We start from the raw sequence: 16,330 nt of genomic DNA on the forward strand, positions 1-16,330 counted from the left end.
CCTCTTGGAGGATAAAATATGGGAAAATGAGGGGGAGCTAGGTAAGTCATTTTGAGCTCTTTGGAGTAAAGGTAGGATATAGGTAAAGGGTAAAGGGACCCCTGACCATTAGGTCCAGTCGTGGCCGACTCTGGGGTTGCAGCGCTCATCTCGCTTTACTGGCCAAGGGAGCCGGCGTACAGCTTCCGGGCCATGTGGCCAGCATGACTAAGCCGCTTCTGGCAAACCAGAGCAGGGCACGGAAACACCATTTACCTTCCCACCGGAGCGGTACCTATTTATCTACTTGCACCTTGACGAGCTTTCAAACTGCTAGGTTGGCAGGAGCAGGGACCGAGCAACGGGAGCTCACCCCGTCGTGGGGATTCGAACTGCCGACCTTCTGATCGGCAAGCCCTAGGCTCTGTGGTTTAACCCACAGCGCCACCCGCGTCCCTAAAGGTAGGATATAAACGTAGATAAATAGATAAACCGAATTACACACACACAAACCCAGACTCTAACCCCCGTATCTTTGGATAAATAGATGGAGAGGCATGCTAAAAGAGAACAGGGCCCAGATGTTCTCTCTGTGTATTTAACCATGGTTCATAAAGCTTAGAACACATTTCATGCCCATTTGTTCCTTTCATTTCTTCTGCACATGAGGCTATGGTTTTCGTACCGTGTTTTGTTCAAACCATGGTTTCCCATCCCATCTAAGCTGTTTAGAACAAGAAAATGCCATGCCATGCAATGAGCGGTCCTCCCTTCAGACTGGAAGAATTTATTCATATCTCTCTGTATAAATGTCTTTTCCTGACCAATGCAATAGATGTAGAACACTTACTTGATCCTTCTGTGATACTGCTGATTATGGAACTCCCACCAGCTGAACCACATCTCTTGCTGTTTTGGAATTGTTTCCTTCGTCTGGCCCAACGATCTACTGCTTCTTCATGGGAACTGGTGTCATTTGGTGCTTGCTCATCAGACAGTATTTTGCCCGTGTCTTCCAACGCAGCAGCTACATAATTGCATAATTTTCAGGAGGAAAAAAAAGCAAAGTGTATTTACTATTAAATACATGTTACAAGCCATGCTCCCTTTTCTACATCAGGATAAAACTGCAAGCCTGCTCTTATTTATTTGCAAGTAACTTATGTTGAAATGAGAGATTAACTTCCGTATACTTTCACAGTATCCAGAAGTATTCAGAACAGGGGTCAGCAACCTTTTTCAGCCGTGGGCCAGTCCACCGTCCCTCAGACCATGTGGTGGGCCGGACTATATTTTGAAAAAATAATGAACGACTTCCTATGCCCCACAAGTAACCCAGAGATGCACTTTAAATAAAAGCACACATTCTGCTCATGTAAAAACATCAGGCAGACCCCACAAAAACCTAGAGACGGATTTTAAATAAAAGGACACATTCTACTCATGTAAAAACATGCTGATTCCCGGACTGTCTGTGGGTCGAATTCAGAAGGCGATTGGTCCTTAGTTTGCCTACCCATGATTCAGAAGAACCTCCAGCGCAGTACATGGGAGGAGGGGAGGGGAAATAGTTCGGTCAGACAAGCTGGAATGCGTTCGCAGGTGAAACAATTGGAAGAGTGTGGCATTGAAGTCCATACACAGTGTTGAGTAGATTAATTGGTAACATTTCTCAGTTCAAAACCTTGAAGAGATTCTAATTGATTTCAGGGGAGATTATTTAAAAAACCGAATATTCGAAATACAAACACCTGTAAAAGATCAGCAGATAAAAATCCCCGTGCCTGCTGTGACACATGCATCCAATCCTAATGAAGTGTATTTTAAAAAAATACAGGATCTCAAAGCAGCTGTCTTATTACAAAAGAATTTCAGAAATAGACTTGAAAGAGAAGTTGCTGAATTGCAGCTTATTATAAACTGAAAACTATGGAGAGACCTGGTCTGAATAGAAATACAGTGGTACCTCTGGTTGTGGACGGGATCCATTCTGGAGCTCCAGCTGGATCCCAAGGTTTTCGCAACTGGAGAAGCTTGTTCTGTGCATGCGTGTGCGACAAAACCCGGAAAAATACTTCCAGGTTTGCCACGTGTGTATCCCGAAGAATACGTAACCAGAGATACTCATAAAGCAGAGGTACCACTGTATTGGATTCTTGTCTGATTACATATGCTAAAGCTATTTTTGGTCATCTGCATACTATCCCTTGCTTTTTCATGTAGGAATAATTGCAGTCGTTAACAGTCGTCAGCAGGTTTACCATACCCATTGAGTCAATCACCCATCTCCTACTACCCTTCTGAGAAAAACCCCACCCCACCCTCCCACTATATATAAGGGTCTGGCGGCTTCTGTTTCAGTGTATCTGAAGAAGTGTGCATGCACATGAAAGGTTATACCCAGAACAAACTTAGCTGGTCTCTAAGGTGCTACTGGACAATTTTTTAATTTATTTTTAAAAAGTTATTTTCTCTAGTGTGCAAATTTAACGCTATATTTAACCAATTAAGCACAACTAAAACACATCTATTTATCAACTAAGATTTCCTTCACTGGGTGATAGCCTTAGAAATAGTTACTAGCCTTTGATTATTTAGGCTGCAATCCTATATACACAAATCACTTATCTGGGAGTAAGCAGAACTGAACTCAGTGGGGATTTCTTCTGATATATGGTTAGAACTGCACTGTTTGTGCCAGTAAAATATGTAAGCATGTAATGGGGCAAGTGTATAAATCAATGTTTAACACAGGTAGAGACACCTGAATGCATATTACCCAATCTATATTCAAATATAATTGTAAAATTTTGCATTCAACTAAGTTTTACACAGAGTAGAACCATTAAAATTAATAAACATAAGTTAGCGGTGTCCATTTTTTAAAATGGGTGTATTCTGAATAGGACTAACATTGGATGCAACCCTTTACGTATTTTGATTTGCTTAGAGCAGGCTTCCTCAACCTCCAGATGTTTTGAGACTAAAATTCCCACCATTCCTGACCATTGGTCCTGCTAGCTAGGGATCATTGGAGTTGTAGGCCAAAAACATCTCGAGGGCTGAGGTTGAGGAAGTCTGGCTTACAGTACTGAAACCGCACATTGATTTAATATTGTTCATTCACACAGGTCAATCTGTAAGATGCCTGTTCTGGTGGGAGCCTCACTCCAGTAAACAAGTGTTTTTGCAGGCACCCGTGCTTTGGAATAAAGTCCAAAGTTATAAAAGCAAATGGCTTTGCAACAGAGTTTAATGTTGGGATCATAGCTGTCAACTTTTCCTTTTTCTTGCGAGGAATCCTATTCGGAATAAGGGAATTTCCCTTTAAAAAAAGGGAAAAGTTGACAGCTATGGTTGTGATCCAGAGTGCAAATGGAGATCCAGATCTCTTTAAAGAAAGTGGGAGGACTTTATGTTTGCAAAACCGAAGTAAAGTAGCCATTGCTTCTTCCTTCTCAAGAAACAATGGGCGCTTCTATGAACAAAGCTTTACCCCAAATGTTCAAGACAGGTTTTTCTCCTCTTTGGTTTCATTGAGTGATTCTCATTTTTTTTTTAAAAAAGTATCTACTAATACCGCCTCTAGCTTCCTCCTTTGAAATGATGCTTGGTATCTCTTTTTTTGTTGCAGGGGCAGGTTGCAATGACAGAAGTAAAAGGTAAAGGGACCCCTGACCGTTAGGTCCAGTCGCGAACGACTCTGGCGTTGCGGCGCTCATCTTGCTTTACTGGCCGAGGGAGCCGGCGTACAGCTTCCGGGTCATGTGGCCAGCATGACTAAGCTGCTTCTGGCGAACCAGAGCAGCGCACGGAAACGCCGTTTACCTTCCCGCTGGAGCGGTACCTATTTATCTACTTGCACTTTGATGTGCTTTCGAACTGCTATGTTGGCAGGAGCAGGGACCGAGTAATGGGAGCTCACCCTGTCGCGAGGATTTGAACCATCGACCTTCTGATCTGATTTTTTTTACCTTGCCATCTTTCAAGTTTCAAAATAAGCTTGACACACATCTGGAAAATAATAAGCTGGATTGAACCGCATATAAATAACTATTTGGCCTGCTGTGACGCATGGATTTAAGGCCACCTGAAGAAAGCGCTACTTGTTTGTCTGAACTGGCCTCGAGGAAATTGCAGTGTTTGGAATAAGTGCCAAGGGCCTTCCAGACTGTTGCTATTTTTGCAGGTAGGATTCAACGGCACACTGGCCAATACACAATCCAAATAGATTTTATGTTTTTGCGCAACAAACCCATTCAAAAATGAAAACCTAACTTTTCATGGTCAATGATGGGGGAATGCAGTGGAAAGTGTTGGATAACAATTGCTTGATGTAACATCAAATGGTTTCAGCTGTATGTTGAAGTGAATTCTGGAAAGTCTTTCAGGTGCACCCTCATTTTCTACAGATGCTGTCTAGGCCTAGACTCAGCCAGTGACCCCATGCAGTTCCATGTTTTAAGGAAAGATGGGCAACTCTATTTTAGGTAAGTTGCCTGACATTATTGGCTTGCTAACTTGGGAACCCCATTGGACACAATTTGAAAACAACTGGATTAGAGAAAGAAATACCTTACTGAAGGATCATGTTAGCATTTTACCAACCTTACCAGCATTCCCAAGTCCAGCTCTACTTTGCTAATATGTGACATTTTGAGTTTAAAGCATACTAGTATTAATTCTACTTAGAACAACTGAGGCCTACTTTCAGAAGGCACTGGGTCAAGGAAGGTATCTCCACAAACAGTAAGATGAGGCAGGAAAAATATGTGTTCTTCAAGCAGGAGTAAAACTTGCAAGTTGTGTCTAGACTGCTCCTCCATTGGAGTTAAGAAGGGGGTCCCTTTATGATTAACAAAGCTGACTAGTTCTCAGAAGGACATTTCATTGCAACCCTTTGCCTTGATGCATAAAGTAAGAACAAACTATTGTTTCCAAGGAATCTGGAAGTACTTACCTGTCTGGTTGTTTGGAGGCAAAGTGTCTGGGCTCTGGCCCAAATCCGTCTTTATTTCACTTTGTACCTCTGGTTTTTCACAACTAGGTTTGAGTAACTCCTGCACTTGATCTGTTGCTAAATGTTTTCCAGAAAGATCAGACGAACATATATCTTGTTTGCTGGAAAGCATCTCGGGTGCTTCAGTATCAGCCAAAACCTGCTCGTCTTCTAAAGAGCAAGATACAGCATCAGCCTGGGCAGAAGCATCTTGGCAATCTTCATGCATGTCTTCAGGCATCTCCTCAACTTCTGCAAAGCTCTGGGATTCATTATCAAAATCTGGTTCCTCAGCATCCAACAGAGGTGACATAAATGCTTCCCTTATGCTGCAAGGCAATAAGGGCTCCTTTTTTATTGCCAAGTCAAAAGATTCTGCCACAGACTTTCTCTCACCTTGAATGATAAGTCTGCGTTCTAATTCTCCAGTTATTACAGTCATCACTGATCTTCTCCGTTTCATCGTTATATCAGACTCTGCAATACTCAGCTGATGATTTCCATTGGGCTGTTCTGCAGAGATTTGGCCTTGGATGCTTTCTGTATCAGCAATGTTATTGTCATCTTTGTAGTCACTAGACTGGTTTCCAGAATGCAAGGAAACTTGATTTAATAATTCTTCATTCTGTACTTCTATGTATGCTTGGACTTTGTAATGATCACTGCTTAGAACCTCATAATCATTTCCACCATTTGCGAGTTCAGTGTATTCCTCAGATACATCTAGTGTTCTCAGAGGCTCAATGGGTCCACATTCTTCCTTATGTTCTTCATTGGAATTGGAATTGGCAATGAAATGAAAATCCTCTCCAGCCACCCAATCCATTTCTCTACAGTCCTCTATGTATTCTAAAGAGTGATCCATGAAAAAAGCATTGCCTAGGTTTTCTTCCAGCTCAGCATGGTACACGGTCATTTCATGGTCATACGAGGTGAAGGAATAGCAGCATTTAAGATCTCTGAGATTACCGAACAATGATGCAAAACTTGAGGAAAGTTCTGTACAGCTGGTAGGCGTATGGGCATTCTTGCTGTAAGGGTTCAATGCTTTGCTTGGCTTGGGTAGCACTTTTAAGGATAAAGATGGCATTGAATAGAAACCAGAGTCTCTTCTAGGGTGAAATGATGACAATATATCAACAGGGGTGGCTGGGAAAGAATTGCTTCTTGTGTTTTTTGATTCCATATTTGAAACATGCATAATATTCCTTGTGTCTATTAGACTGCTATTCCTTACTTGGTGAGCATCACTCATCTCATCATTAGGTTTCTTTCCAGGATAAATTTCTCTGGAACTGCAGTCTTCTAGAGGAGATTCTCCAGTATAGCTAAATTCTGAAAAAACAATTTCTTTATAGAAATCTTTTCCATTGGCACACTCCTTCCTTCTGTCACCTTCCTCTTGACAGAGATCACTTCCTTCTCCATAATTTAAGGCAGCTGAGAAAGTATCTGACATGTTCATCTCACCTGATGGACTTAGGGATACAACTTCAGTGGCACTATCTAAGCAGATTTCCTCAGAGTCAGCAAACTCAGCTGGTGGAGGTATCGGGGCATACCACTCTGGACCCATGTAACTTGGGAATGATTCCTCCTTCTCCTGAAAGCTAAAATCTGACTCAAAATCTGAATAAGATTCCTCGGTGGTAGAATAATCCGTATCACTGGACCTGTTTCCATATTTTGAGCTCCTAGCCGGGCCACATTTCCTTGCTTCAACACCAGGCTCGACACTAACCCTTAGTTTCTGCTTCCTATTGATATATTGCACCTTGATTTCCTTCCCTACAATGCTAATTGACATGGATGGATTTGGGTTACTGGCCATTTGGATCTTGCATTTAGATGGTGTCTCATATTTTCCAGAAAGATTGCTGGATGGTCTTCGCTCCTTGTGCTGCTTACAACAGTGGCTTTTATGATAACACCTATTCTTAGGACATTTCCATTTTCCAGGTGCGGAGTCTGTTCCAGGAAGTGAATCTTTCTTCACTTCCACTTTCATATTAAAGGAACCACATTTCACTTCTGCAATAAATACATTCTCCGACTGAGGAGAACGCACACTGTCGGAGTTGCATTCCAGTGTGATGTTTCCTGTTGAGGTTTCTGATTCATCAACACTTATCACTGCTAAGACTTCATCTTGCTGAGTAGAAAAAGCCAGCAAAGGACAATCTTTTTCTTGTTTTCCTTCTTTCGCACTGTCAGATATGTTTTCTTCTTCTCTGTTTTCAAGAGCACCCTCATGGTTCTTTCTCCCATTCTCTAGTGTGCAAGAATGATTGCTTCTATTTTTGTCTGACTGTCCCATGTCCTCAGCTCCATGATTATTAGCTTCTGCTGGGAGCTCATTTCCTCTGCCTTCAACACCTTCAGTGTTTTGCTGGCATCTGCAGATGACTGGCATATGTTCATCTGAAGAGTGAAAAGTAAAGGAAGAAGAACATTACTATTTTTAAAGAACACCTGGAAATCTTGGCTGGGTTGGGTTGTTGTTGTTGTTGTTTTTGGAGAGTCAGAATCATCTGCACTATACATTTAAACCAGTATCATATCACTTTAAACAGCCCCCCCAAAGAATCCTGGGAGCTGTAGTTTGTTATGGTTTCTGAGAGTTGTTAGGAGATCCCTATTCCTCTCACACAGCTATAGTTCTAAGACTGGTGTAACAGTCAATCCTCTTCCCAGTAACTCTGGGAGGAGACTAGGGTTCTCTTAATGACTTTCAGCAGCCATGGCCAACAGCAATTCTCAGGATTCTTTGGGGAAAGACATGGTGGTTTAAAGTGGTATAGTACTGGTTTAAATGTATAGTGCAGATGGAGCCACAGTTGGAATGAGGATACATTGCTCATAGTCACCTGATTTGTACAACGTGGAAAGCCAAACTTTGGTTTACCAGGACCACACAAATGTGCTGGCTCTTGGAGAAGAGTTTACACCTGCTTTGCTCTTCCTCAGACCTTGCGGAGGAGAGTGCTTTAACCACAAGCCAAAATTCAGACGGCACACGAAACCAAACCTTGGCTTATTTGCCATGCTGAGCTAAAAGGTTCAGGTTTGGAGCAAACCAGCTGTAATCCGCTCCTTGGGAGCTTGTTACACGTGAGCGTGACCACTGTATATGTGGATTACATTTGGTGGTAAAGCTGGTTTGTAGGTTTTTGTGTTGTTTCAAACAGTTTGGAAGCTCTAATTCGATCTGAGATGCAAGGCAGCCTTTCTCAACCTGTGGGTCCCCAGATGTTGTTGAACTACAACTTCCATCACCCCTAGCTAGCAAGGCCAGAGCTCAGGGATGATGGGAGTTGTAGTCCAACAACATCTGGGGACCCACAGGTTGAGAACCACTGTGCTAGAGGGTCCATCATCAATGTGTTGGGCAAAACTTGGAAAATAACAACTCTCTCAAACCACTTTTGATTGTCTCGAAAACATTGCCTGTCTCCATTGTTATTGCGAGCTTCCACAAGCTCTACTAATCTTACGAAAGGTTATTTTTGGAATCGGTGCATGCATTTATAATTGCTGACTTGCAATATGCCAAACAGTTGATTTCTCTGCGTCTCCTCCCCCCCTCGCTGCCGCTCAACAGTACACCCCACTTATATGGTACATGCTTATTATGCTCAGCTTCTCCCACAGTTCACAAGAAGCCATCATTTGTCATACTTGGCAGCAGCTGCGTTTCCCTTGGCCCCTACACCCTGCCTGTATGAATTCATCAATAGCAACTAAGTTGTCATTACTACGCTCAGTCATAATATTCCACATCCAGAATAAATGAATTGTTATAGATCTACCAATACAAGTTAGCTGGAAAGCATGATGACTTCTCTCTCGGGTCCCTTCAATGGGTGGTCGCCTTTCCTTTTGGCAGGAAGCCGAACAATCAGTGTAATTGACCTAGCTCCACTGCAAAGGGCATGAAAAACTCTCTTTTGGTGTTCTAGTTGCGTGAGAGCCTGGTTTGCATAGAGGAAAGTTTCCATGGTCTCCTATTATTGACTGGCATCTTGCCCTCCATTTAGGCCATGTGGTTAATCACAAGGGGTGATAAATATCATCATCATCATCAACAACAACATCATCAGCCCACCTATCTGCTTGGATTGTCCCAGCCACTCTGTGTGGCTACCAATGTAATATAAAAACATAACTAAACATCAAGCACTAAAAACTCGTGTGTGCTTACATAAATCCTCTAAGCTCTCCATGTAAACAATCAAGAGCAAGTATATAGCATAGAAACTGCACAGTGGTATATCTGAGGACACGAAATATTCAGTGGTGACTGAACTCACAGAGAATTTGGACACTGAACTAAGCAGAGTCTGCATTTCACCTATTAAGCATAAAGTGAAAGAGTTAAAAACAGCCTTTTGAAAAGTGCATATCCTGAAACAAACTGTAATCCCACAGGGCTGAAACCTCATCTCATAAAGCTACTGCTCCCATTTATATTTTTTTCAGGAATAAATATTAGCATGTGGAACACATCAGTAATTCCAGCAGAAAATAGCTTTATGACGCTGCACCATATTGATTTCCATTATTTATCTTTGGGATGCATCCCATCCCATTCAGCACAGGCCACATTTTTGGCAACTGGTGCTTGCAAGGGAAGGAGTTTTCAAGGATCACCAACCTAGTCCCTATTATCAGGTAAACCATTGTTGAAAACTTACTTTCCCTGGTATCTGAGCTTTTCCTGCTCTTGTAGCTTCTCCTCCTTTTCCTGCTCATGTTGGAGGCCTGAATGTTCTCAGTGCTCTTCTGCTCTGCAGTGGGATAGGGAGATAATCATTAGAAAGTATTCATTTTCAGGTTTGCTCTCCTCTTTGTCTCCTTTTCCAGGTCAATATCCACAGATAAGTTCAGAACTAGACAAGAAGCCCAAGCTGACAGTATGTTGAATGGCTTCACCTATCATCTGATACAGCACCAAGTTCCCTTGCAATGTTGGCAAAATGCAGTACAGTGGTACCTTGGATTGCGAACCTTTCCGGAGGTCCGTTCTTAAACCAAAGCATTCTTAAACCGAGGCGCACTTTCCCTAATGAGCCCTCCCACCGCTGGTGTTCAGTTTCTGTTTGTCTTCTGGAGCAAAGTTCGCTAACTGGAACACCTACTTCCACTTTTGCAGAGTTTGTTGTCCAAAGCATTCGTTAACAGGGCTGTTCATAGACCGAGGTACCACTGTAATTGGCTGGTTCTCAATGGAACTGGTAGAGTGGATAGAAGGGAGACCAACAGCAGGTGGAGACAGAACCAAAGATAGGCAGAGCTACTTAGAATCATAGAATTGTAGAGTTGGAAGAGACCACAAGAGTCATCTAGTCCAACCCCCTGCAATGCAGGGATGTTTTGGTCAAGGTGGGGCATGAACCCAGAACCCTGAGATTAAGAGTATTACACTCCACCGACTGAGCTATCCAGCTGCTCTTAATTCTAGTTTTGTCCCCATCCTTGTCTCCACTGAGTTGTACAAAGACATCTAAGTCAAGGACCTACCAGCCAATACTACCCCCTGGTTGTAGGCAACAAGGCAGGCAGGTGGGGCTTGCTGAGGCCAGATTGAGGGGCAATGCTCTAGTCACTGGCAAAATTTTGTATTTTTGAATGTTATGGTTGTTCTGATTCAGTTTTTCTGAAACACTATTTGAAGGCTCAGGAAGTATTAGGAATGGCCAGTGAATCATTCACATCCCCCTGATCAGAGAGATACTGTATATCTTGACAAACCAGGTTAAATCCAAACTAAGTCATCCTTGGTTCTACCTGAAACCAATGGGACCAGTTAGCCATGAATTCTGCTCAACTAATTTAGTCTGGCTCCAGATTGAACCAGTAGATTGAAATAGTAGATTTGTTCCATTATTCCACATTAATCTGCAAACCAGAAGTTCAACACTGCTTTGCTAGATTGACCAATGGTCTGGCCCTCTCTAAGGTAGCTTCTGATGTTCCTGAATCCCCTCTCAGCCATGAAGCACACTGGATGTCCTTGGACCAGTCACAGCCTAACCTACCTCAACGGTTGTCATAGAATCATAGAATTGTGGAGTGGGAAGAGACCCTCAGGATCGTCTTATCCAACCTCCTGTAACACAGGGATATACAGCAGTCCCATACAGGGATTGAATTTGCAACCTTGACAGTATCAGCACCACGCTTGAACCACCTGAGCTATTGTCATGAGGATAAAATTGGGGGTGAGAACATATGTTGCCTTGAGCTTGTTAGGAGGAAAAGTGGGATAGAATAAATGAATTAAATAACACGACTTCACTGGATTTTCCCACAATGGGGTGTTTGGTTGAGCTGGAGCACCAAAACACTTGACCACTGCCTTGTCAATCACTTTAGGTGGGGGAGAAACTGTAGTCCCTGAATATTATGTTTGACACTTTTTATTTTTAAAAAAGACAGTAGCAATCATGAACAGGCATCCACTGGCTAATTTAAGAAGTGTTATTCTCTACAAACAAAAAACATCCCTTCTAATCCCACAGGTAATTCTAGCAGGGCTCTCCCTGTTTAACCTCTCTGTTTGGCAAAGTGCTGAATATAGTGCTTTAATTACTGATTAAAATCATACAGAGCTTAGGAGCTTGCCAGGTGTCACTGTGGGCACTGCATGAAATGATGATGAGTTTCATTCAGTGGCAGTGCAATTTTAAAGTCCAAGGCATTAATTGACAGTACTGCAAGAGTAAAATATTTTATAATGTCAGATTATAAATATAAAAAGCTGCTAAGGAACTCAAGATATCCGTTTTTTTGAAGGGTGTTGATAGGAAGTTTTTAGCTCTGTCACTTGTGTTGACATGGTACTTAGAAAAATCTCTATTTTTAAAAAACGGAACACTTTAACTGTCAGATGATGAAAAGATAGACTGTGTGAGTTTCCCCTCCACCCTTAACTCTTAATAGCAGAATATAGGAATATATACCTTTTTGAAAGTACAGCCATCTTAAAAGGATCAACTTAAAATGGGTGCTTTCAAAGCTCTGTACAAGTAACAGTGTGATTCATCATTCTTATGGATCGAAGAGTCACACTAATATTTTAAACAATTTCCCCCTTAAAGAAAGTCTCTAACATCTCCACTTAGGGAATAACTTTTTTATGGGCTGCACAATATCCCCCGAAAAGGTTGGCTAAACAAATCTGATAGAGGCAGAAATGGACTTAATCAAAGCCAGGTGGATGATATTTATCTATGAATTTTTCTAGGTCCGAACGATCTTGGTTTGAATGTCTGGATGCTACCCAAAAGGTTAAGCATACCCGGAACAAAGTGAATTTTGCGACATCTCCTTGGCACTTTCAGTTCACATTAAAGGGAATGTTCATGTACGTAGGGAAACATCTCTCTCATAAGACCAGAATGCAGGGTCATTCAATAAAGCCAAAGGATAAGAAAACATATGAGGTGCATGAACATATTTCTATTTATTTGTTTCATGGGTTTCTTCTGCTTCCCTCTTCGGCAGCAAGGAGATGATCAGTACACTATATAAAGATATAGCAGGAGGAGGAAGAAATCATTCCAGAAAGCTTATTACATCTTACAGATGTGTTGGCTGTAATTGTGGTAGATTCTGTTGGAATTTATTAATGTTCGTTTATCACACTCTGCAAGACCATGTGAAGATCAATGTCCATAGACCATCTGCATCCAGCTCTCCTAAAAAATAATTTAACCTGGCTTCTTACAGACCTCACAGAGAAGCCCAAACTTCAGACGCCTTTCTTCTTGCCCCTGCATAAAACAGATGATCCTTTAAGAAGCAGATACAGGTAGGTAGCCGTGTTGGTCTGCCGTAGTCAAAACAAAATAAAAAAAATCCTTCCAGTAGCACCTTAGAGACCAACTAAGTTAGTTATTGGTATGAGCTTTCATGTGCATGCACACTTCTTCAGATACACTGAAACAGAAGTCACCAGGTCCTTATATATAGTGAGAGGGTGGGGAGAGGTATTACTCAGAAGGGTGGTGGGAATGGATGATTGGCTGATAGGTGTGGTAAACCTGTTGACGACTGTTAACAACTGCAATTGGTCTTACAGGAAAAAGCAAGGGATGAGATGGCCAAAAATAGCTTTATCATGTATAATGAGATAAGGATCCAATGTCTCTATTCAGACCAGGTCTCTCCATGGTTTTAAGTTTGGTAATAAGTTGTAATTCAGCAACTTCTCTTTCCAGTCTATTTCTGAAATTATTTTGTAATATGACAACTACTTTGAGATCTTGTATAGAATGTCCTGGAACACTATATCAAAGTGTTCTCCTACTGGTTTCTCTGTCTTGTGATTCCTGATGTCAGATTTATGTCCATTTATCCTTTGGCATAGGGTTTGGCCTGTTTGTCCAATACAGAGAGCTGAAGGGCACTGTTGGCATTTGATAGCATGCACAATGTTAGAAGATGGGCAATTAAATATTCCTGAGATGGTATGTTTGGTGTTGTTGGGGCCAGTAATGGTGTTCTCCGGGTGTATGTGGCAGCAAAGTTGGCATCTGGGTTTATTGCTTTAAGAAGCAGTTTGTGTTCTTCCAATCTGCTATTAGTTTAGTGAAATCAGGTGGAATGCCTTGAGTTTTTAAAATCAAGATTTCTTGAGTTGAAAGAGTGTGAACCTTAAAAGCCTGGCAATTGGCTGCGTGAGCTCGCTAGAAGCTCCATGCAATGGTATGATAAGAACATTCTTATTAAAATACTGGCGAATAGTCTCACAGTGGCATTACTGCCAGCGGACAACGCACCCAATCCTGACACACGTGTGTGCAGTCATCTTATGCAGCCTTCTAAAGAAGTGCACCGGATGTCTTCAGTTGTTTTCCTTCCCCGCCACCTGCCACACTGCAGGTTTCTCTTCAAGGTCCGTTGAGGCTAATGGGAATGACACTGATCCAACAATCCTCAGACATATGAATGGCCCCATTGACTTCCATAAGGATTACATGAATGAATGAGGACTGCAAGATCAAGTCCTTATCAAGCTCCTAAACTTAGAAAGTACCTAACACCCTACTTTCCTCGTCTCAAAGATGGCAGTGCTGCTCAGCCATTTACAAGATTAGACTCATGCCATATGGAAATAGTGTTCATGTCACAAGGTTATTCCCAAACAAGTAGCAGCATTCTGGCTGGATCCAGAATGAACAGTTAAGTAACAAAGAAGTTACTAATATTTGCCCACCAAATCATTCACATTTTTTCTTATGGCACCTATCATTATGTGCAATACCTGCCCTAGCATGAAACCTTATTTTATTTATAAGCTGCTAGCTTCTAAACTGCTTATTTCTGAAAAACAAGGAGAGAAATGACTTTATAATGAGGAGCATTGGCTGGAAAGAGAAGACAAACAAAATCAAGAAGAGGGCCAAAATGACAAAAAAGGGGGGGGAAGGAGTGGAATTTTATAAAATGATTTATAAAATAATGTGATTACTTTTCTCCTGTGATGAAAAGTTTGGTTAAAACAGTGCATTTCCAAAATATGACCTTTATAGTCATAAAACATTCATAGTATCTCAGCCATAGTATCAAAATCTGCAGCTCAGTTGGTCCAGCACGAGACTTTTAATCTTCGGGTCGTAGGTTTGAGCCCCACCTTACACAAAAAATTCCTGCATTGCAGGGGGTTGGACTAGATTGTACTTGTGGTCCCTTCCAACTCTACAATCCCATGGCTCTGTGCAATAAAGCATTTTTCTTTCACTAAAAAAAACCCAAGTGCGACCATAGCATCATAGAATGCACAAAGCATATATCCCTTCAAAATGATTGAGTTTTACCACTCTGGTCTTTTACACCTTCCACTTCTTAACAGCTCTTCTTTTCCACTGGTTTATTCATCTCTTTCAGACTTTGCATTTTGCAGTTTCCTCCACAATACACGAACTCTTCCCCCAACAAGGGCAAACAACAATATTGGTGGAATATGATTTCCTATGGAGAAATGGCAGCGCGGGGAAGGAATAACCTCACATCACTTTCCAAGTTTCCAATCTAGATTTTTTTAATTTTAATTTTAAATAAAATGCAGCCATGGAAGAACCCAGACCCCAGAAGTTCCAATCAAGAAACTTCTACTTCACGTCTCGATTGACTCGGAACTCAACATTGAGATTAAATTTAAACACAGATTCAAACCACGGATTCCTCCGATGGATTCCTATGAGAATCCCTAATTATCTTAGCCAGAACTTTCTTACCAGCATTGCATTGACCACCAATCCAGCCCAGGTGTGTTGGTTGTATGTAGTTAATTGAAATTAATTAATTAATTGAAAAAACTTACCAAATAGAGCCCGAGAAGACATCAAAACTAGTACTCTAATTAACTGGAGTTGAAAATAATTATCAGTATTGATATTCTCCTCAGTTTTGATTCATTTCCTTAAAACAGTATGAAGACAATTTTAGACAAAATCGTAATTTTGCTCTCTAGTTTCCTGGCATCTGTTTGTCTCAGGAGACAATGGAACAGTGCGTCTTCAGGGATAAATCAAAACTGTTGTAGAATTACAGCGCTGTGGCTGTAGAGACCAATGTAGGCGATACGTACCATGATGTATTGCTTTTCATTCATATTAGAGGTGCAGAGCCATGTGATGTGTGTGTTCTCTGGAGAATTTTGAATTGCAAAATTTTCCAATGCAGTTTAATTTGTATCCAAGCTTTTTCTGATGTGCTGAAGAGTGCTCCAATTTAGCATTTTTATTTTGCCTGTATTTAGTATAGAAAGCTAGAAATGTTTAAACTGTTAAGTGTGACTAATATTGGACTTGCAATTGATACCTATAGATTTATGAATAAACTTATGAAATGGAAATTTTTATGTGGAAAAATAAAGCACGGGAAAATTTCCCACTTCACACTGTGGTATAAAATGTGTGTGTGTGAATCTTAGAATTATGAGTTGCCCTCAAAAGCAGCAGAAAACAATTGAAAGCAAATATACAGATAACTATTTTTTTTCAGAGGTGGAGTTGCATATTCCTAAATTACTAGATATCACCCAAAGCAAAATTTGAAGTGAATTTGGGATCCCACTACAGCAAATCATCTTAAAAAGTGTGGTGTACCTTTTGATAAGACTAGCAAGATATTCAGAGGATTTACTTAAAAGTATATTCTGATATAGTCAAATTACACACTTGATGAAGTAAGCAACGATCCTAAGTACACTTATTCACAGAAGTAAACAGCATTGCATTTAATAAGATTTGCTACAAAGAAACTGGGTTAGGCTTGGAACTTGCCAAGTAATATTTTTTTTTTTATTAAAAACACACACTTAAAAACCTAGAACTAATTTTACGC

General features: G+C 41.1%; 1 protein-coding gene across 1 annotated transcript in view; it reads right to left on the reverse strand.

Annotated features, from left to right (window-relative positions):
* LOC309514366 (uncharacterized protein) overlaps window positions 1-9,760 on the reverse strand; it is a 39,600-nt gene extending 29,840 nt beyond the window's left edge. The window contains exons 1-3 of the mRNA XM_082191387.1: window positions 9,673-9,760; window positions 4,940-7,399; window positions 830-1,006 (exon numbers count right to left, since the gene is read on the reverse strand). Coding sequence (XP_082047513.1) covers window positions 830-1,006; window positions 4,940-7,399; window positions 9,673-9,730 — 2,695 coding nt within the window. The 5' untranslated portion in view covers window positions 9,731-9,760. The remainder of the gene's footprint in view (window positions 1-829; window positions 1,007-4,939; window positions 7,400-9,672) is intronic.
* Window positions 9,761-16,330: the final 6,570 nt, after the last annotated feature.

Source organism: Podarcis vaucheri (genome assembly GCF_965113315.1).
Source record: "Podarcis vaucheri genome assembly, chromosome: 11".
Taxonomy (NCBI): Eukaryota; Metazoa; Chordata; class Lepidosauria; order Squamata; family Lacertidae; genus Podarcis; species Podarcis vaucheri.